General features: G+C 48.2%; 1 protein-coding gene across 4 annotated transcripts; it reads left to right on the top strand.

The window, feature by feature from the left end:
• The first annotated feature begins 105 nt into the window (after positions 1 to 105).
• On the top strand, positions 106 to 22,220 carry C8H6orf118 (chromosome 8 C6orf118 homolog). Of its 4 annotated transcripts, none has more exons than XM_031679894.2 (10): positions 106 to 189; positions 7,334 to 8,007; positions 8,775 to 8,897; positions 9,749 to 9,808; positions 12,061 to 12,185; positions 14,660 to 14,718; positions 17,760 to 17,941; positions 20,159 to 20,212; positions 20,735 to 20,796; positions 21,984 to 22,220. In XM_031679894.2, the coding sequence occupies exons 1-10, from the start codon at positions 165 to 167 to the stop codon at positions 22,087 to 22,089; spliced, it is 1,470 nt and encodes a 489-aa protein (XP_031535754.1). In that variant the 5' UTR covers positions 106 to 164; the 3' UTR covers positions 22,090 to 22,220. The 4 variants fall into 4 exon arrangements, 3 of the variants coding, with proteins under 3 accessions (XP_031535754.1, XP_072822271.1, XP_072822272.1); XM_072966170.1 differs by lacking the exon at positions 17,760 to 17,941 and adding an exon at positions 15,423 to 15,556; XR_012075122.1 differs by lacking the exons at positions 20,735 to 20,796; positions 21,984 to 22,220 and adding an exon at positions 15,423 to 15,556 and having other exon boundaries at positions 20,159 to 20,218.
• The last annotated feature ends 421 nt before the right edge of the window (positions 22,221 to 22,641 follow it).

Raw genomic sequence — 22,641 nt, 5'->3', positions numbered from 1 at the left:
CGCAAACCTAGTCCTCCGTGTTCTGGAAGGTGGGAGGCATGGGGCGGGGTCAGAGGGGCGGCTCCCGGTTGCCCAGCAGCAGAGGCGGCCTGGGGGAGGGGCTGGGAGTGTTTGTCGGTCTCCGCAGCAACTCAGCCCCGCGGGCAGCTGGCGGGAAGGCGGCGATGGCCGAGGCCCTGGAGCCTGAGTGTGAGTAGGCATGGGGCGCCTTGTGTGCGGTGTTCACTGTTTGTCTGATGTCTGATTGCCTAGGAGCCCAGCTCCTCTGAACCTGGTGTGAAAAATGACAACCTCTCTGGTGGCTGCAACTCAGCTCCCGATCACCAGGGGTGAGGACTGGCTTTGGGGACTGTAGCCTTCTCAGAAAATCGAGTAATAACACAGAAATAAAGAGGTTGTGTGTGTGTGTGTGCGTGTGCACGTGTGTGTGTGTCCTCTGGGAGGAGCAGGGATGAGGGGGAGATTTCTAGATGCTGTTTGTGTGTATGTGTCTTTTTTTTTTTAACGCATTTCGGGACATTTTCTTGGGCACGTGGCCCTTCTGCAGCCCCCGCCAAACACCCAGGAGCACAGGACAGCCACACCAGCGCGCACGACGCGCTTCCCCACCGCGCGTTAGTGTCCCGTCTCCGGGGGCGGGGTTACTGCTGTGAGTTTACACCTGGGAGGCGGGGTTTCACCCCAGGGTTTTGGCTCTGGAGCCGTTGCTTTCTCACCCACAGCGAGCACGAAAATGCCTGATGATTCCGACGAATTTAGGACAGAGAGAAAGCCTGTTCTATTGAGCAAAACAGTCAGAATTGTAAAGTGTTTTAACAGGATGTTCCTACCTCCGAGCGCATTTGGACCGTGGTCGGCGCACGGGTGGGCGGGCAGCAGCGGGCCGGGGCCCGGGGCCGGCCTTCCAGCAGGCCGGGCGCACCTGGCCTCACCGTCTGGGCCTCAGTTTCCACTTTTGTGAAATGAGGCGGGTAAGAGCGCCTACCTCCCGGGGCCGCGGTGACGACTAAACGAGTTCGTACCCGCAAAGCTGTTCGAATACTGCGCGCAAGTACTCTTCATATTTTTTTTCGTGGGGGAGGGGTGATGGGGTTTGGTATTTATTTGTTTTTGGAGGAGGTCCTGGGGGTGGAGCCAGGCCCTCAGGCACGCTCAGTACGCGCTCTGCGCTCTGCCGCTGCGCTGACCCCTCCGCATAGCGCATTGCGTTTGCTCTTATTATTACCCGTCCTTCAGCAAGACAGCGAGCCCGCTTCCCGGGGCTGCGCCGTGAGCCGGGGCCGCCCCCAGCGCACGCCGACTGCCAGGCCGGACGCGCGCCTGAGCCGCGCGGGGGGCGTCGGGCTGCGGCCGCGGGCCTGGCCGGCCGGGCGGGCGGGAGGCTTCCCGAGATGCTGCTGCTCGGACAGTGATTTTGTAAGTCCTGTGACTGTTTCTTCCTTACCGAATGCACTTACTCAGCATACTGATTGTGTTAACACACACACACACACACTCTTGTTCTTTAAAAAGACTAAGAGTAATAATGGCAGCCCCCTCCCTGGGGACTGTCCTCTCCCCTCCCCTTCCCGCCCTCCCCTCCCCCCACCCCCACCCCCACCCCCCTGGACTGACACTGTCACTTACTTGTGCTGTTTCAGCACTTCCCAAGTTTCTGTCTGCTTCCGGGTGTGTTGGCTCCATCTTCCGATTACTCAGACTGCTTTGTGCAAAATACTTGTTTCTGAATGTCCCGTGGGGGTGCTTGGGTTGTCCCCGTGGAGGCTGGAATGGGAAGGCGGTGGGCACTCAGTCTAGCGCCCACGAGGTTCAGATAGAACACCGGCCCCCACTGGGCCCGGGACATTTGTGTTAGGGACTTTCAGGAACTGCCCTAGGGTTTAATTCATGAAGTGACTGTATTTCATGTGTGAGACGTACAACTTGGTGGTTGGAGGTAGAAAAGCTTCTCACCTGATTTTGGTGTTTTTTGTGATTTAGGTATTTCTTAATAAGTACACAGTCTGTAAATAAAAGGTAGGGAGAAAAGTTAGTTGTCAGGCTAATCCCTACCTCGTAAATTGGGTAAAAGACAGGAGTCGTGTCGGGTCCCAGCGGGGCGTAGGCGCCGGCATGCCAGCCCTGCCGCTGCAGCGGTGGGAGTGTCACAGTCACCAGCCTGCAAGCTTATCTTTTCTCTAACAGACAGGTCGAGAAACTGAAGCCTGTCTGCTCCATCATGCTGGGAGTGTCACTGCTTTCTTCCATTTGGGGTCCCTGGGGGTTGATGCTGTGCTCTGGGTGGTCCCCGCCCCCTCTCGTTGCAGTGCCTGCCCCTTCTGCTGCCACTAGCCTCCCCCACCCCGTCACTGCTGCTCCCCCCCAATCACAGATGCAACTAAACCTGCACCCCACACACTGCCCCCATGCCTTGATTTTCTGCTGCTGCTGTGACAGATTACCGCAGATCAGTGGTACACAAATTTACTATCTCAGTTGTGTAGGTCAGACTTCTGGGTGGGCTCGGCTGGCCTCTGCAGGGTCTCACGGGGCTGAAATCAAGGTGTGGGCTGGGTGCCTTCCTTTCTGGAGGTTCTGGGGCAGAAAGTCCTCCTGGGATCATTCAGGTCGTTGGCAGGACACAGTTCCTTGTGGTTGCAGGACTGATGTCCCATTCCCTTGCTGGCTGTCAGCTGCGGCCACTCTCAGCCCCCAGATGCCTCTCTCTGGTCCCTGCACCTGGGCCCTCCCCTCAGAGCTCCCAAGGTTTTGAAATCCTTCTTACACTTGGAATCAGACATCTCTGACCTCCCCTTCTGCCACCTCTCCCTTCTGACTCCAGCCAGGGAAAGTTCTCTGCTCCCAGAGATTTATAGGATTAGACTGGACCCAGATCATCCAGGAAAGTCTCTTTATTTTAAGGTCATAACTTCTATTAAACCTGCAAAGTCCCTTTGCAGCCCGGAGCATGGATTTAGGATTTATCCGGACACCTCTGAGGCACCATTATTCTGTCTTCCACGCCCAACCAGCGAAAGGAGGGTAACTGCCATGAGATCTGCCTTTTCTCACCCACAACCCTGTAGTGTGCACTCCTCCCACAGCACCCACAGCACCCACGGCCCCTTTGTCACAGGCCACAGGTGTTCGTGTCTTATTTCCTGTTGGACTTTAAGATCCTGGTGGGGCATTTGCTTTTTTCCCTGAGAGAGAGAGCATAGTATGTTGTACAAAATAAAATTTCAAATTATTATTTAAAATTCTGAAAATGCTACTTCTTTTCCACACTTAAGAATTAAACGAAACAATTACTCTTGATCTTTTTTCGAAGATGCTAGTGTGCATACAACATAGTTCCTTCCCTTGAGGAAATTTAGGAGTGGTAGCCGGTGGTGGTGTCCCTGTGCATGCAGGGAACGGGACCAGTGTTGCCTGCAGGGTTCTGAAAGAGAGATTACAATCTTGAGAGGAGTTTTAAGGGTCCTCCAGGTGGTTAAGATGGGGGTCAAATAACCAGAGAGAGAGGGCCCCCATGGATGGAAAGATGCCCCACGTAGGTTCTGTTAGCAGTGGGTGGGGCACTTTCGAACACAGGGAGGAACAGGGTTGTCCGAAGCCTGGTCCCCGCCCGACTGGCCTGTTCCTCGAGGCCCTGGGGCTCTCCCTGGCCATGCCTGTGCCTCCCTCCCCCAGGGCAGTGAATCCAAGGACCGGGATCTGCCTGCTCTGTTCTCTGAATTCTTGCCACCAACATAGTCCAGGACACTAGCTGACTTCCGGGTGGAGGTGGGAAAGACATAGCACAGAAAACACAGGTGGTACAGGGTGTTCTGGAAAGAACCAACACATCTCTCTTGGATTCCAAGGTTCCCAGAGACCAGATGACACAGGGCAGTGGTTTCTAACAATTTTGGCCTTAAAGACCTGTTGTTTCTATCTTGGAAAAGATGAATTAGTAAAAAGCAAACATACAAACAAACAAAAAAATCCCAACAACAACAAAAAATACCCTCTGCTTAAAAATGTCAACTGCTGACAGCATTTGACATATTTATTAATACAAATCTAGTCCAAAAAACCTGTTATTGTGTCTTCCTTATCAGTATCAATTTAAAAAGTTGGTTTGGTTTTACTGAAAGCAAATTTATTCCCTGATCATTTTATAAAGAAACATATTTTCAATGAATTATTTCAACTTTTTCCCCCCTGCTGTCAGGTTGAGATGGCAGGATATGCAAATCATAGTGTTTACACTTAGAAAAGTAATTAAAATATTCATTGCTTTGATGGGATTTCTGGTACTTATCATAAAAACTTGGCAGAGAGAAACAGAATCTGGGTTCTTCAATACTAGTAAAGCAAGACTTCCTGCGACCTAAGGAAAATGAATTCTAAGTCAGAAAGTGATTGTGCTAATTAATTTGCTGGTGGCTCCAAATCCTTTACGAAAATAGAATAAATGTTGGATAATGTGACAGTTAAGTCACCTTTTCCTCCCATTTTCCAAAGAGAGTTGGTGTAATGCGTGTGTGTGTGACAGTGAATTTTATATGTTCACGGAGGTGGGCCAGGTATTTGGTCAAACACCATTCTCGATGTTTCTATGGAGGGCGAGATTTCAATGAGATTTAACATTTAAATGGGGAGCCTTTGAGTCTAGCAGATCCCCCTCCATTGTGTTGAGTGGGCCTCGTCTCTTCAGTTTAAGACCTTAACAGAACAAAGACTGACCTCCCCCAGGCAAGAGAGACTCCTCGTGCAGAGGGTTTGGACGTGAACCCTGTCCCCAGTCGGCTACCACCCTGTAGACTCCGGATTGGCCAGGCGACGTGATTAACTGAGTGAGCCAGCTCCTGACAGTAAACCTCTGTGTCTGTATACTCCTCCCACCGATTCTGTTTCTCGGGAGAAGCCTAACTCACGGGGTGGAGCTTTTCTTAAATTTCTTTTTTATTGAAGGGCAGTTGATTTACAATATTAGTTTCAGGTGCACAACAGAGCGAATCAGTTGTACATATACACACGTATGCATATTTTTTCAGATTCTTTTCCGGTAGGTCATTACAAGAAACTGAGTGTAGTTCCCTGTGCTCTACAGTAGGTCCTTGGGGTTTATCTGTTTTTATACAGCAATTGGTATGTGTTAATCCCAAACTCCTATTGTTTTTAGAGCTTTCTTTATGTGTCGGTGCCTTTGATGAGCAATGATGATCATCTGTCTTGAAAACTTGTTCTCTTAATGTTTTAACATTTCATAAGCAATTTCCTTGAAGTACTAAACTAGTCAATGGGGGAAATCCCCAAGAATCCCACTGCTGGGACCGTTTGCTCTGGGATCTGACCACATGGGAGGGAAAGGATGGTTTGTTTCCACATGGGGCAATGTCAGCGGAGACCGGGCTCTGGGCTTCGTGCTGGCCTGGGGTGGGCGGAACTCTGAGGTGGCCCAAGTTCCCCTGCCCCCTGCTGTATGTGCCCAGCGTAGCCTCCAGGACTGAACACGAGGAGAGAGCACTGCCGTGTTCAGTAGCACCAGTGACCCCACCTATGGGTGAGTGTTGGGTGGGCCTGACCTAATCACACGAGGGCAGTCCCAGAGTTGGGGTCAGAGGTCAAGGGCACAGGGAGTACGTGAAGTGCACTTGCTGGCTCAGGGATGGAGGCAGCTGTGTGGCCAGGAAGGTGGGTGGCCCCTCAGAGCCAAGAGTGACCCCTGCCAACAGCCAGGGAGGAAGTGGGGACCTCAGTCCTACAACTGCAAGGAACTGGGTTCTGTCACAACAGGCTGAGCCCAGGAACACACTCCCCCAAAGCCTCCAGGAGCCCAGCCAGCCCACACCCTGACCTCCGCATCGTGATAGCTGGAGCGGAGGTCCCAGCCCTGCGGGCAGAAGTGCCGGCCCCGGAGCAGTGAGCCCGCACGCGGGGCTGCAGCTGCTAGGTGCGGGTGGTTCCTCCCGCAGCAGGAGACGTGGTCCCTTCCCCATGTTCTCTGAGCCCTCACCTCTTCTCTCAGGTGAAAAGAGAGAAGATGCTGTGTCCCGACCTCCTGTCGCACAGATTGACCGAAGGGGTGGGTGTGGTGTGGGTCCCAGAAAGTCCTGCCCGGGTCCCCTTTGCTTAGGCTGTTGTGGAATGAGGGAAGAATCCAATATTTAGGGTAAAACTGCTGTATTCAGAAATCAACGCTGCCACTTGTCAGGTGTCAGGACCTGGGTTGGTCACACGACTGCCCTCAGCGTCCCTTGAACCAAGCGGGCCTGGTTATAGGCGGGTTGTCGTGAGGAATGAGGGGTGGGATGGGCTGTGGACGTGGGTAAACCGTCAGCCTGTGGGAACGCAGGACAGGCCCCCGAGGGCTCAGATGGGCCTGGTCTGCCACCCTGTTTCCAGTGCCCTTCCCAGCTTGGAGAGCAATCAGGTCTCCCACGAAGAGCCCCTGCCGTCTCACCCCCCCAGGGCTCCGTGGGGGGCTCCGTGCCTACCACCGCACACAGCCCAGGAAGGGGCCCCTCTCGTGTTGAAGACGGGCTTACCGGTGTTTTACCAGAAGCATTAGCAGGGTGTTCCCTGTCCTGTGGTCCTTCGATCGAAATTGGCAGCATCGATGGGGTGTCTATTCCACGCCACGTGCTTCTTTGCCGAAAGCTATTCTGTCTGGTTGTCAGTCAGCCTTTTTGCATAGGAGGCATGTCCCGATTGTGCAGAGAGGAAGCTGGCTCAGAGAGACTGTGTAAGGTCTTTGAGCTCACAGTTAGGACACTGATTCAGAAGGCCAGGTTTTCTCCCTCTCTTGTGTCTTGGCCCAAGTGCCCAAACGGACTCCTACTCTGAGACCCTCTGTGGAGGGAGTTGGGGTCCGCTGTCAACATACCCGCAGCTCTTGCTCTGTGGCGTATTATCTTCCTACGAGTGGGGGAGGCGGGGACCGGGTGAAGGACTCATGGGTCATTGAAGGGTCCGGTCACGGACTCTGGAGATGTTTGTTTTTAAGGGAGAAAGAAAAACAAGCTCCCTTCTTCTCTAGCAGAGGTGTCTTTAAGCAACTTCATTAAGAATTATGGTTACACTTTTAGACTTTTCTTCCAGAGCCTTTCTCTGTTGGGTCACAAATCCCTGTCTTGCTTCTTCCCGGCTCTGCAGGGTCCCGGGCCTTCTGATGGGATCGCACGTCACACGCCGTTGGTTCGCCCGGGCCCCCAGCCAGGCTGGCCGCGCGCTCGCCCTCCCTGTGCCTGTGGGCTCCTCCTCCGGGGGTGGGGTGCGCCAGCCCAGCCGGCGCACACAGCCCGCTCGTGGCCTAACTGTGGAACTGAGGGCGGTATTTAATAGTCTTGTTGTCTTTTCTGACCAGTTTACCTCCGGTGGAAACACTGTGAGACGACGGGCGTGAAGACCTTGTGCAATCTAACGAAACTTCTGAACAAACTCCAGAAAGAGCACAGAGATCATGTCTCTCTGTACACCTCCGGACACCTGAACCCCAGCAAGCTCTACAGGCCTCCTGAGACAATCTTGTGTCACTGGCCCAACGCCAACAGGCCAAGGGAGGGAAAAGTCTCGGGAGCGGGGAAGCCGTCTGACAGGAAGATTGAAAAGATGAAGGATGCTTTGGCTCGATTTACCCTCAACACAGCTCTGGGCCCAAACGATGCGGAGAACACGCCACTCTTCAAGTATCTGAACCCTCTGACACACGGTTCCCACGCTTCAGAGGAGGATTTGGTTCTAAAGAGGGCTTCGGGAAAGGAGGGCTCTCCCGAGCGGCCAAAGAGGGCAGAGCTGAGACTGCCCGAGACGGAGGTTCTGAAGCACGGAGTGGCGAAGTCCAGCCGTCAGTGCGTGCGCTCTCCCCCGGGCGAGGACCAGCACCAGTACGTCAGCGCGCACTTCGCGGGCGTCACGAAAGCAGACAAGTACAGGAAGTTCTTAAGTTTCCAAAAAGAAGTTCTTGCAAAGCAAGATCTCCTGAGGAATGACTTCACTGGGAGCAAGGCAGCCACGTGCCACGAAAGGAAGCTGGACCGGGTAAGGAGGGCAGAGTTGCAGCGCTGTCTGCGCACGCGCTCGTCGGGGGCGGGGGGGTGGGGGGTGGGTCTAGGTCTTGTGGGCGGAGACTCGCCCTCGGGCGCCGCGCGGACATTTCCAGGTGGACGAGGGAAGGGCTGCCGGTGGCCGAGGCCGGCCCACGTGATGTAGGTGACAACAGTCAGGGTGGAGTAAAAGAAGGTTAGGCTTGGAAACTGGGAAATCAGAGGTGATTTCGTAATCGAAGCCATTGGATAGTAACAGCGGGGACAGTGAACAGTGTTCCTGGGTCACAGAAGCGTCGAGAGAACGTGTGTCCGACTCACTGCGGAAGAACGTGGAGGGAGGGCGAGGAGGCCTGGAGGAGTTGCACGGCGCAGGAGGACGCGGCGCAGGAGCCACGCGGCCCGCACAAGGTGGCCCGGTGTCACGATTCCGTGGGTGCTGAGCTGAGAGTGGGGCTCAGTGCCTGGGGTCGTGGCGTTGGGAGGGTGAGGACACCGGAAAGAACACACGCGAAATAACCAGCCCTTGATGAGATTTTGGCCCAGAGGACTGATGGGAGGAGGAACTTAAGGACATTGTGGAGCCAGAGAGTGGATCCCTGAATACAGGGTGGAAGGGGATAAAGAAAGAAAACCCAGGTCGTCACTGGTTCTCGGCGCCGGGTGGCTTGCCGCCCAGCGCTGCTGAGTGCCTGGCGGGCGGGATATTCAGGAAGGGAAACTGAGACATCCTGACATGGGCTGGTTCTGTTTTTCCTCCAGAAACTCCAGAATATATGTGTCTGTGGCCCTCAAGAGTTCAACAGACTGCAGGTCTTTGGAGAAGTCTTTGAAGATATTTGCAATAGTTCTTTGATATTTGGTGATATCCTGAAAGAAATTAAGGTAATAGAAACATACTTTTCCCAGGTAACACCTGGGAGCCACGCACGACGTTCTGCACACTTGAGCTCAGGCCTCAGGGAAGTTCTGCCGTGTCCCGTGGTGTCCGTCCTACGCACCTGGGGAGACCCGGGGTAACGTGCCCGCAGCCACGCACCTCGTAACTGGCCGCGGGAAACAGCCCCTGGCCCGCGCACGCCTTAAGTCCGTGTCCTTCTGCTAAAGCTTCCTAACTACACATAAACTCTTAGAAACCGCACGTAGGTAACGCAGAAACTTCTAGGGTTATGCTATGTGCTTTTATATGAATCTTTATGGAGTAATAAGTGTGTTGTGATTTCATGGTGAAGTGACCTTCATGTGGAAGCAGACCCGGACTTAGGTTGCGCACAGAGTCTGTGCTGTCGAAGCCCCAGAGGCAGGCAGTGCTCACCAGCAGGCCCGGCGGCCTGTCCTCCATGGGTATCCCCGCCCCCGGAGAGCCCCCCACGCAGAGCAGGGGGTCAGGAGGGCCCAAAGCCACGGAGCTTCTGAACGTCAGGAGGCCACGTGTTGTATGCGGATCGGGTTTTCTGTGGTTCTGTCCTGAAGTCATCAATAGTTAATACTCAAACAGACTTTAAAGATGGCGAGATTTTGTACATTTTAGTGTATATATTATTTAATATATTGTAGGAACATTCGTATACTTTTTAAATGATCTGAACTGATATCTTTAACCTGCATTTTATTTACTTTGCAAAAAAACTTTTATATTGTGCTGTAATCTCATAACACATTTCCACTGGATTACTTTCTCCTCCTTCCTCCCTTCCTTCCTTCCTTTCCCTTCCTTCCTTCCCTCCTTCCTATAGGATAAATATGAATTCTACATGGTGTTACTTCTGAAGACCCAGCCCACAGAGCACTATAAGGTAACAACCATGCAAGTCCTAAATAAAGCCTATTTCTTCATTTCTTCACATTTTGTCCGAACCCAAGAACCCCATTTGTGTCTCCATAATTTAGAGCAGCTGATACTTTTATTAGAAAAAGGCTTTATGCTCGTGTAGGACCCTGCTCTTGGTGACAGTGAGGGGCAGGAGGGGGCACACACGTGCTGGTTCTGGGCCAGTGCCTCCGTGATCCCTGCAGCTGTGTCCTTCTGCAGCTGGGTTCTCGCATGTTTGTTGTAACCAGAATCAGCCCCTCTCTTCTCTCCATCTGCATGGTGACGACCCCTGCCTTGTGAGCATCACCCTGGTCTTTCTTGTGAGCTCCGGATTACACGGTGCCCAGCCGTCCACCAGGTGCGGACACTTTGATGCCTGACTAGGCAGGTTACCGACCTTAAAATAGCCAGATTATCCTGGATTGTCTGGGTGGCTCCAGGCCAGTCCCTAAGAGTAGAGAACTTTCCCTGACTGGAGTCAGAAAGGAGAGATGGCAGAAGGGGAGGTCAGAGATGTCTGGCTCCAAGTGTACGAAGGATTTCAAAACCTTGAGGGCTCTAAGTGGAGGGCCCAGGTGCAGGGAGCAGAGAGAGGTGTCTGGGTGCTGAGAGTGGCCCCAGCGGGCAGCCAGCAAGAGAATGGGACGTCAGTCCTGCAGCTGCGAGGAACTGTGCCCTGTTGATGACCTGAATGATGCTGAGAGGACCTTCTGCCCGGGGACTTCCGGAAAGGAAGGCACCCGCCCACAGCTTGGTTTCAGCCCCGTGAGACCCTGCAGAGGCCAGCCGAGCCCACTCAGATGACAGCAATTATAAAAGTGAGAAAATGTCCCACAAACATCTCCAAACAGCTTCCAACACTGTTTCCAAGCTGCTGTTTACTGAACATCCGCTTCCATAGTGTGTGTGTGGTCCTGGTCTCCTGCTGCCACCTCAGCGCCTTCCGGACGTGGTTTCCTGCATTTTCCTGATGAGGAGAAATAGTGTCCCCCGAAGCTTTGTGCCCACCTGGAAGCGGCGTGGCCTTGCAGGGAAACGGGGTCCGTGCAGACGTAATCACGCTCAGATGAGGTCCTTAGGGTGGGTCCTGGTTCAGTGGCTGGGTCTTGATGAGAAGGAAGACATTTGGATGCAGACACAGTGTGGAAGGTGGAGGCGGAGGTGGGACCATATTCCCGAACCACTGACACAGCTCTAGGAGGAACTGGTGTGGGGATACAGAGGGAGGTCCGAGTGAGCACCGGAGGGCAGGTCCAGCTGCCATCCTCAGGGTGCAGGGGATGCCCTGTGAGGGTGAGTGTTTAGGACGTGTAAACCGTGGTCACCTCATCTCATTGTGACAACTTCCCCGTGCTCCCTCCAGGGCACACCTGTGGTCCTTAGTAAGGGAAACAGACTGAAGGAATAACGTTACCACTTACAAACTAAGAGCATATGGCACTGTAGCTAGGACGACTTTGGACATTTTGAGTCAATGAAGTTTAAAGCCCCTGTCTTACACGTTGGGAAGTGTAGTGTCTCCCTTTGTCTCTGGACAAAATCACAGCAAAATCGCAGGGAGGTCGGTTCTCACTGACTTCTTCACTCGGAATCACACGTGGGCATTGTTTTCTTTGTTTCCAGCTTTTCCTGTTACAGAAAAGAGCTTTGTATGACAGGAATAAGCAAAGCCTCTGGCAGGGTCTGCCCTGTTCCTTACTTGGAGGCTGAATCACAAAGGGACGTGCACGCCCGTGTCTCAGATACCAGGGCTGAAACGCATGCCCAGGTCAACAGGGCACTGGATCCTTCTTCTGCTTCTGGAAACTTGGCAGCCCATCACCGAGTGAGGCAGAGGCCGCTGCTCCCTCACATCTGAGAAGCGTCGCTGTACATTCGTGTACAGCAGTTGACTTAGTATTGTTGCTTCCTGGTTTAGAGGAAGTCACGGCGGTGCTGATAACAGTGCCCCTGCAGCACTTTGTTCAGCATTTTCTCTCCCCGCACAAACCAACAGTGAACCCTCCTCTACTTTTTAAGTTTCTTAAGAAAATAAAAACTTAAAAAGATCTATTTTACCCAGATCATCACCTGACTAGTCACATTCTTCCCCCCACCCCCTTCCGTCCCACCTACCTGGTTACTTTAACTAGAATTTATAATGTGACTCAGCTGGAATACGCTGTAGTAACAAAGGGAGGGGATCCTCACCCTGGCTGTGTGTTTGTCTCACCCACTGGGGCCTCTCCCGCCCAGGCTTTGCTGACTCACCTCGAGGGGCTACAGAGGAGGACCGTGAAGACAGCAGATGTGAACCAGGCCCGGGAGGAGCTCAGAGCCCTTGTGACAGCCATCAGAGCGGCCCTGGACCACAATGACACGTGAGGGATAACGGTCTGGGCTGACCTTTGCTGGGGTTACACCTATTTTATCTTAAAACCACGTGCCAAGCATAGTGGACAGTTTTTCCTGCACGGCTGGGCCTGACATCCTGCCGTTGTCACCGTCCTGCAGGTCCCTGGGCCTCTTCCGCAGGCCATCGCCATCGCGTGTGTGACCAGGGTGTCCTGCTAGAGCCGGTGACTCTGTGGGGGGAGTCTGGGGAGGTTTCTGAGGTAGTCTCGGGTCATCTTCAGTTGTCCCCTGAGGGTTATTGCTGGCAAAGTGCTGAAAAGACACCTTTTATGAACGCCTTTGTTATTTTTTTAACTTAAAAACTCTTTAAACCTCTCTGATGAGTCTTTCAGGATGAAACCACAATTGGATAGGGTATGCTTCTTTTTAAAAAAGAATTTTAAAAAAGAGAGTAAAGCAACTCTGACACATTCAAAATATCCTCCAGAAAACAAAACCAAGAAATGAATACCGAAAGTCAAAACTCTGCCTTCAGCATAACTAAACAGAAAGTACCCAAACCCAAGACACTTGAAAACAGAAAACAAACACTGGGCCAGTGAGCCATTATCTGCTCTCCTTCCGCATGCCCGGGGCAGAGCAAGGTCATTTCAGGGCAGAGGGAAGGACGGAGTTAGCAGAAGTCCTAAAATTGTCCTAAAACCACCGTTGGAGAGAGAGAGAACCCACGCGCAGAGCGCATCCTGCGGACGTTACTGGTGGTCCCCCAACCAGACCAGGCTGGACAGTGAGTGTGAGAGCGAGGAAACGGCTCTGAAGTGATAATGCTGTGGGTGAGGGGGGGTTGTGGGGGGGTGATCCGCATCCTTTGAAGAGAAAAATAAGCAAAGGAGGGAAGTTTAGAATCCCTTTGGAGAAGAAAACCAAAGGCACACGGCCTCTCCCAGTGCTGTTCTTGCTTCCCTCCAAGAAAGAAATGGAAACAAAACAAACCCCCAACAAAAACAGCACAAGGATGACTCGCCGCTCCGACAAAAAAGTGTCTTCTCGAATTGGGACTCTCACACGCTGCCCCAGACCACGAACCTCACCCACAAACATGCAGGGATGGAAAAGATCTTTGTCCACACAGACGACAGAAAACAGGAAAACAGAGAATAAGAAACCAAACAATTTCACTGATGAAAACCCCTGACAGCCAATAACAACAACTAAGAGTCGGAGCAGAAACCCGCGCGGCCGCCCTGCAAGCTGAGCCAGACGCCCTCAGAAGGGCATCTCAGGGCACACCAACCCGGAGCCGTAAATTTAAGACCTAGGCACAGAAATCAGCAACAACAAAAAGAGGACATGAAACTAGATCTGACAACTGAGGAAAGAGAGTGAAAAAGTCAGAATCAGGTTATAGATCAAGACTAAATTAGCACATGCCCAGAGAGGGGGCGTTTTGAATGAAAAGGTGACAAGGGCATTAGAAAAAGGCAGGGAACAATCAAGGTAATTAAAATGAGATAAAGAAAGAAAAAAAAAGTCTGAGAAAAAAGTCGTTGAAATAGAAGACAGGCAAAGAGGATCCAATTTTTATGTAATTGAAGTTCCCAAAAGACAAAGGAATGAGTAGAAATCTAAGTAACCTTTAAAACGCTAACACGTTAAACGTTTGTGGAAGCCAAGCCCTCTGAAATGCGCATTAAAAAGGCTTTTACCATTATTCTTAACCCACTTAAACTTAATTTCTTAAAATTGGAGCCATAATATATTCCTACTTGTTTTAATCTGACACAATGGGCTAATGTGCATGAAAATCTTAAAATACCCGGCCCCGTGCAGGCGGGCAGCGAGTGGCCCTCTGTGGTGGTGCTGTTCCTCACCAAATACAGGGTTTCTCTCAGTGTACGCAGCAGCTATCAGATTCCTTTTTTTCTCTCTAAATCTACTTGAAATAAGATAGTCGACGTAGTTTATTTGAACCAGGAAGAACAAAACAAAGTGATAACTCAGATTTATTTCCTTCTTTTAAAATTTCCTGTGGTTTATTTTTAGTTTAAATATAATGGAATCTGTACATCGTACCTACAGGATGTGACCGTGATCCACAGGGAAAACACAACACGTGTTCCAGCCTTGATCAGCGGGTCTGCCCACCGCCCTGGACCCCCTGTCAGCCTCAGAGAGTAGAATGCTAGTTTCTCTGCCCTCTTGCTTCTTAAATATTCAAGTCACAAAGTAGCATCAATGAGCTCTACGGGACATAATTCGTTTTACACTAACCAGCAGCCTTGCCAGTGGCTCAGGCCATCTTGGCAAGAATGTTCTGTTTGTTCACTGAATTTGAGGCTGTCATTTTATATACAGCTTCTAATCACCTTTGTCGTTAGAAACTAAGAAGATCGTTTTTTGTTTCTCAATTTTTAAGCAAGACTCTTGGTATGAAAGAGACAAAGGAAAAAGGTACAAACAGGGCTCTGATGTATCACTATGTTTTATCATCAAACCACAGACTCAGAAGCAAACTGGAGCAGGAACACAGGCTGCTGCAGTCCGATCAGAGCAGAGCAGGTGAGTTACCAGTGACGTCGGGCTTCTGACGTGTTTCGCTGTGTCCTTTGGGTGAAGAATCTTCAAACCATGGCCTCCCGCTGTTCATTATTTGAGAGGGTTTTTTTTTTTTTTTAAGAGAGGTTATTAGATTTTATTCATTCCCTCCCCATCAAGTTCTTTAGAAATACTGTAAGTTTTCATTTCACCTGAAGTGGCTTAAATGAAATACTTTAAAAGTACAAGGAAGCAGGTGAACTCTTTAAGAGGCTGGTCAGGGCGAAGGTGCTGAGCCCAGTTTCCGCGCTTTGGGCGCGTTTGGCCATTCCGTGTCTCTGTAACCAGGGGCAACTCGTGTGCCTTTCATCATCCTCCAAGATCTTTGTGGTTTTCAGGGGAACGCTGAATTAATTCAGTGCCTTATGTAGAGAGAATTAGGCCGAGCTTTGACCCAGACTCTTGGAACAGATTCTAAGAAAATTGGCCAAATGGTGTAAATACGGGCAGCAGCTCTGCTGAGGCCGCGCTGAAGGACCAAACGCTGTTGGTCCTAGAGACAGTCTCTTGGAGTAATGGGTTGTAGGGGGAACTGTGAGCGCTGCTCAGCGCATCCACGTGGGCCGGACGTAGAGGAAGTGGAGCTGGGCCCGTGGTTTCCAGGGTGACAGCCATGCGGACAGTCCAGCCTGGTTCTCAGGACCTTCATGTCTTCACTCCTGTGTCAGAGAGTCAGCTTCCAGGACAGCGAGGCCCCGAGGCTGGGGTGCCCTCTTGGCCAGACAGGTCCTCCATCTGCCTGATTCAGCATCCTCCTCACATGGCGGTTATTTCAGCGGCTTTCATCCCAGCTGCTTGCCTGGTAGGTGGGACCAGTGATAGCTCGTCCCTCTCCGGTCGTTAAGAGGGTTACACCTGAACCCCCGAGAGGCGGGAACGCAGGACCTGACACTGGGGGGGCCCTGCCGCTGGTTCCCCCTGGTGTCATTTTTACTTGTGAAGAGGAATACATGGTTCACGGGAAATAATTGCATTTTGTGAATATTTATGCACTAGAAGAATATTAAACATTGTCTTAAAGTGAGATACACAATTCAGAATCTGATTAAATAATCGAAGTAATTTTAATTAAATATCTTGCTCATTAATCTTTACACAACGATTCAGTCAAATGCCGCTTTCCCTCCAGGCGTGTTGCACACTCGCTCACACTGGGCCCACTGTTTCCCTCTCGGCATCTTTGTGGGTGTTCTCAGGCGTCTAACCTGTTTCAAGTTCTTAGGCAAACTTGGCTGCGAAGGCTCTTAGCAGAGCATCTGGTTTTCCTTCTGCTGCTGCTGCTTTCTCTCCACGAGTGACACCTGTGTGATTTACCTGCTGCGCATCTTTCAAGGGTTTCTTGTGGCCTGAGTCCCGGGCCGTGTCTCTGTCCGGGCTGCCTTGTCTTGTGACTCTTCCGGGGCTCGGAGGTTGGTGGGTCCCTCCTGGTCCTGTGGCCTCGCTCGCTCTGGTGGGTTCCTCCCTAGACAGGTCACGGGATGAAACTGCAGCTCCCTGCTCTTCTGTTTCCTGATGTCTTTCAAAACTGGCCACCTTTTTTTTTTTCTTTTAAATTTAAGGCTTTATTGCTAAACACTAATAGAATACATTGGCAGAGACTAATAAAAATAGTAAACAAAAGGAAGTTACCAATTTTCTAGGAATCTAGTAAACATTTCTTAGTCTTTGACACTGGCTGTTTCTGACTTGCAGTAAATGGCCGAGTTGGGATTCAAACCTAGCTCTTTCTTCCCCGGCTGCCCTGAGCTCAGTGTCCCTTCCCACCAGGTCTGTCCCTGGCTCCAGCCAGGCTGTGAGGTCTGCGTCTCCTTTACATCCAGGCCACGCCAGACACCAGCCCTGCTCTTTCCTGTTTCCTGAGTTGCTGTGTGCGTCTCCATGGCCCTCTGTGCCTCAGGGGCCGTCGTGATCTGATTTGCTCGAATGATCGCAGTAGTTTCCTGAGCGGTCCTCCTGATGGGAGTCCTGCCTTTCTCACTTTTGATACTTAGACAGAGTGACCGTTGTCTGATTGTGTTTCTTCCCAGTGTAAAAGCCTTCAACAGCCTTGCCTGATTTCTTAATAGAGACTAGAAGACCTTTTCAGACCCGCCCCAGCTTCCTTTCTGGTGTTATTTCTTCATGCGTCTCGCTGGGCTCTCAGTGGCCCCCTCTACTGTATAACTTTCTTTTGTACTAAATGTGCCAGATTCTTCTCTCCTGCCCCCTTCCGCTTGTCTGACTCCTGTTCATTCTCTGGTCTCAACTTAGTCACACGTCTCCAGAAAATTCAGCCTTGCACCTTCCCTGTACTGTGTTAGGTGCTTGGGTAGGCGCTCAATAAATTCTTATCAGTTATACAAATGCATTAAGGGAGGAATGCCTTGACTCTTGGATCAGATTTTTTTTAATCTCTGTTGTTATCCTTGCCTTTACTGTTTATATTTTGAATAGGAGAAGACTCACAATGTAGGAAAACGTACAGTGACCAAGGCAATGAAATGCATATACTTAATTTGGTTTTTATAAGTACAGGCAATTTCATTCCATTTTTATTTGATATTCAAAATAATTCACTATTTCAGTAACAGCCACTATCCCTATTTCCTTTTTTTAAAAATATACATTTGTTGACGTGTAGTCAATTTACAGTGTGGTGTTCCTTTCTGGTGTGCAGCATAGTGATTCAGTTATACATATGTGTATATTCCTTTCCATATTCTTTTTCATTATAGGTTATTATAAGATATTGAATGTAGTCCCCTGTGCTGTACAGTGGGACTTCGTTGTTTATCTATTTTTCATCTAACAGTTAGCATCCACAAATGCAGATCTCCCAGTGTATCCCTCTCGCCACATAACTGTAAGTTTGGATCAGATAATTTTTATTGATGTGTTTGAAATCTGAGTTATATCATATTTTATAACTCTTTACAACATACATAATGTTGTTAATAATACATAATGTTATTAATAAAGGCTAAGATGTTAAACATAGTAATACTTGGCTTATAAAAATATTTCAGAATCATCTGAGAAAAACACACCAGGTGAGGAACACCATACTCTTATTGAGAAGGTTGAAAAAAGGAGATGTGAGATACTTAATAAATGGGATGAAATTCAAGCTCTTGAAAGAGAAATGAAAGCAACTTTGGTTCATACTGGAATTTCACATATCACTGAGAATAAGATTAAAAGCTTAGAGGTATGTAAATTGTTTATTTGAATGTTTGTTTACTTTGCTCTTTTGCTTAAAGACCTTGGCAAACACAAGTAGCGATTTGATTTTGCAATAGGGTAAAAAAATAACAAAATTTTGTACAAATATATTCATTTCAAAACATTTGTAGCAAATGATTAGAATAATTGATAGATCGAGCTAAAACAACAAAAATGTAGGTAATTAAAAATTCTGTAGAGCTCTGTTAAGGGTCAAATTGGATCTCTTTCAGGTCAAATGATGTCTCTTGAAATTTAACAATTTTGTACAGAAAATAATGACTACTATTACTAATTAGTGACTAATACGTCCTAAGCAGTCTGACCTGAAGCCCAGAGAGGCTGAGTAACCTGCTCAGTATGGCACAGTACAGAGATGGCGGGCAGAGCTGGGATTCAGGGTTAATTCTTCTGCGCTCCAAAGTCCGTATGATTTTGGAGCCACATTGACTCTGTAGTTAGATGTTCAATTCCTTGTACAATTAGGTCGGGAGGTAGGGTTAGTCACTGCCGTTGGAAGTCTGCTGTATTAGACTTTAGCAATTGTTGCTAACTGTTTTTGTGACAAACAAAATGTAAATTATAATCTGTGCTTTGAAACGCTATGATGCCCTACTTTTTATATTATAACCTAATTTTTATTTGCATAAAACCTGACTCAATGTAACTTTTACTTAAGAGAGTTTATAAGTGATGTGTGACCATTCTTTTTTTCTCGTGGTTAGAGAGTTACATATATTTCCCCAATATTATTTATTTTAAGCCACATTATAGTGTATAGAAAGGTGGTGGTGGTGGTGGTGGTGGTGCAAACTTGCTCTGATTTCTCTCTCCTTTAAAACAGTATGTTCAGATTTCTTTCTGTGTTTTTATTTAGAATCTGCCCCTCTTTTTTAAAACTAAATGATGTCCTGAGAAGAAACACTAATTTATAGTTGAATTTTTAAACCATGAAAACGAGTTACAGTTTTACGTATTGTGAACATGATCTAATGCAAAGTCATGTAGGCTTTTCCTTCATAATGAAAACCTCTGTAAGTGGATTGAATCTAGGAAACAGAATTCCCTGTAATGATTTCATGTCACCAAATTTATGTTGCTGTAACTATTTATTACTCAAATTTGGCTCCTTAATTCCAATACTGGAGAGTACCATAGAATTACCTATCCTATTAAGTAATTGATTTCTGGTTCTGGATTTGAAATGTTATGTCTAACCAGAAGGGGAAAATAACAAAATATTATACAGGCTTTGCAGTGCTCCAGGTTCTGCTATGAACAATACAAAAATATTCTGTCATTTAATTCCCAACACCCCTAGGAGGTAGATGCTAAAATGAACCTTCTATCTTAGGTGAGGAAATCAAGCCACAAATATGCTGAGTAACTTGATTGGGGTCACAGTGAGCAAGTGGTAAAATTAGGATTTAAAGTCAGCCCGAGTTCTTAATTGCACATTTTCCAGCCTAATGATAAAATCGCGAATCCCTTCCAGTATGCTGGGCACCTCGAAGCGCGGGTCTTTCAGTCCTCCTCCTCATTCTGTTTCCGCAGTTATCTCAGATATTCTTATCCATGGCATTAACTCAGTTTTCAGTTTCAGCAGTAATACTCTTGGTATTTCTATTGTGCTTACAGTGAATTTTGCAGACTCATCTGGGAAGAAGTGACAGCTTTACAATGTTAACAGTCCATCTAAGATCACTTTATTTAATTTATTTTTATGCACTGGTCTTAAATAATTTTTGTTACGTTTATTCCTGTAATTTTATGGCATCTGTTACTATTGTGAATGGGAACTCAAAATTTTTTAACATTACAGTTTATAATCACGGATGTATATGTGACATGTTGATATCTGTATTTTTATACTGTATTCAGGCATCTTAAAAAATTTAATGATTAGCTCTGAAAAATGAGGAATTCTTCTACTCTGGAATCTCCCTAAAATTCTCTAGTTTTTGCAACATCAACCCCCACCTCTTCTAGTTTTTCACTCAGAAGGCCAGGAATTTTCTATCTTACAACATGTCCTTCAAGTCAAGCTTTGTGTATCTGTTGTTTTTAAATGGTGTGCTATTGAATACTATTGAAATTAAAATAACAGCATTCATATCATACATTTCGTTCCATAAATGGGGGAACATATTTAACAAACATTCTTAACCAAGTATCTTTCTTTTAAAACCATTTTTTTCTTCAGGCTGAAACTATAAAATTGGAAACAAAAAATAAAGTTTTAAAGAAGAAAATACAGGTAAGTCTTTGTGAAGCAATGTTTTTTAGTAGAAATATTTCCTCTAGCGCCTTCTTGTACTATGTCATAAACCAAATATGAACATGCAGCATCTTTCTAAAAGGTGATGTTCAGTAATGCCAAGAATACCTTGCTATGCAGACATTGGCTTAAAACTGGGTGGGTGTAAGCTAATGTGTTAATGAACAGAAAACACATTCTTTTTAAATAGTTGAGTGTGTCAGTGAGAACTGACCATTTCTGTAGCCCTCCCACACGTAACAGTTAGTTGTCATGAATTTATTTGGTGACAAGGAGTTTGATGAGCTAGCTCCTTTAACGACTCTCAGGATAAACCCTGAAGTACCTGCTAACAGCTTGCTGCTGAATAAATTCTGTTTCAATTTCGTATGTAATCTCTCTGTATGATACATAGAATGAGTCAGTTTGCTGTGCCTGACTCTGGAAGTGGTCACGTATTTGGGTGTAGTTGGCAATATTATTGGCTTTGTACATGACTAAGTGATCTTTAATTCTTGGCAGATCATTGAAAACCACGTGCGGCAGAGCATGGGGAAGAGCAGGCTGAGCGCAGGGGAGCAGCAGTGAGTACTGACCCGCGACCAAGGGCCGTCCCAGGCGGGGGCCGCTCTCAACCCCGTCCACGTAGAGCTGGGCTGGGCCAGACGGTGCCTCGGAAGTGCTCACAGTCAGGAGTGTTAACTTTACATTTCCCTGCCACATCCTTTCCTGTGCTTGAGAATGCCTGGGCCAAGATTCCAGTCTCAATCTGTACATGTTATTTAGTAAAATAGAAATAAATTGTTTGGAAAAAGCTGAAGAGTTGAGGGTGATCCTCGTGGGCAGGGATCAGAAAGCTGTGAACGTGGCTTTCTTTTCTCAAGTTATATGGCTTTTAGTTATATTAGGTCTTTGAGAAAAACCCTACACGTGTATCAGTCTGAAAATTTTAATTCGAATATAAAATGGCTGACTTATATTATGTTACGTAAGTTTAGACTTTGAACAGAATTAGCTTTGTAGTTTATTTCCTTTGAGTTGTACCACAGTTCAAATCTTAGGATTTGGAAAGGTTGAGAAAAAGCACTGATGGTTCAGATACGGTGGCGTAGGTTCACTGATAACACCAGGAGCCGGGGTTCCTCTGTCTTCCTTCCCTGCTTCCCTTGGGTCTGGGTGTCCTGCCCGGGGTCTCAGTGTGACCGTGTCCAGAAGAAGGAGATCCCAGGGGCTCCCTCCACATCCCAAGGCCACCTTTAGCTGCAAAGGAGTCCAGAAAATAGAACATTCCACGGTGCAGCATACATGGTAGAGAAAGGCATGGAGACAAGACGTTAGAACAGGGGCTGACTGGGCCCCACACGTAGATCCGGGTTCTGTGAGGCCTTGTGTCGTGCCGGGTGCCCTCAAAGGAAAGAACATAGAAATACAAACACAAGCGGGACGATTCCTGCACGGTCTTGGCAATGAGAGTGAACCGACCTGACGTTTAAACATCACTGTCCTCAGGGTCAGCCTCCCCCTGCCGCCACACTCCCCCGGAAGGCGCTGTGGGGACGTTCCCACACATACGGGGAGGGAATCTTCGCTACATTTGGGGCCAAGAGTCCAGTAAAAATATCCTTGAACATGAAAGTGGCGGGTTGCAAAGTCTTACTTTCAGTTTTTGAATAAATGAGCCCTAAAACCGATTTTTATTTTCAAATTTTCTTTTATGCTTAATGTAATTTTTTCTAACCTGTTTTATTCTTTGTTTGTTTTGTATTTTAAGGAACCTTTGGGAATTTATTAAAGAATTTGTTAAGTTAAAGGAAACAGATGGTACCTCTTATATGAAGGAAATGACCTATGAAAATTCACAACCGCCATGTACATAGTGTGGATGTTGCAGAGGGAAAAATGAACGAAGATACCTTTAATTTTGCCAGCTGTGATCTTCAGCACGATCCCTATGGTATATGTATCCTACTCAAGATACTGAAATAAATACATGGAGGTATGTGATTAATTTTACTATTGTACGCATGTTCATAGCAGTGGTGCCTTCGTATATTTTCTGCTTTCATTCAATAACTTCCTCCAGGGAAAAACACTCTCGATTATTTGGTAGGAATAAAACTCAGCACTGCTGCCATACGGATGAAACTTATTCCTTATTTGCCAATGCAAGTTTATATATGGGCGTTTAATCAGCTGTGGTAGTAAATATCCATTTAATTAAATCACCTTTGCCGGTTGTAAATGACACAGCGCTGGACCAGCGTGGCAGCACCAGCGTGGCAGCACCAGCGTGACAGCACCAGCACAGTGCTGCGCCCTGCACATGTCTCAGCCGGTGTGTGCTGCGTGTGCTTACTCGCTCTCGTCCCCCCCTCCCCCAAGGGAGACCCTGTGCTGAGACGACCCGTCTTGGCCCTAAGCTGTGCTGC

This window comes from Vicugna pacos, chromosome 8 (assembly GCF_048564905.1).
Source record: "Vicugna pacos chromosome 8, VicPac4, whole genome shotgun sequence".
Lineage (NCBI taxonomy): Eukaryota > Metazoa > Chordata > Mammalia > Artiodactyla > Camelidae > Vicugna > Vicugna pacos.
Note: the sequence above shows the minus strand (reverse complement) of the source record. Positions and strands in the feature narration are given on the sequence as shown.

Bases quoted from the DNA above. Each gene is read 5' to 3' on its own strand.
- C8H6orf118 (XM_031679894.2), top strand. From the start codon at position 165: ATGGCCGAGGCCCTGGAGCCTGAGT. The intron at 8,898-9,748 runs GTAATAGAAACA...TCCTTCCTATAG, and splicing joins ATATCCTGAAAGAAATTAAG to GATAAATATGAATTCTACAT. The intron at 9,809-12,060 runs GTAACAACCATG...TCTCCCGCCCAG, and splicing joins AGCCCACAGAGCACTATAAG to GCTTTGCTGACTCACCTCGA.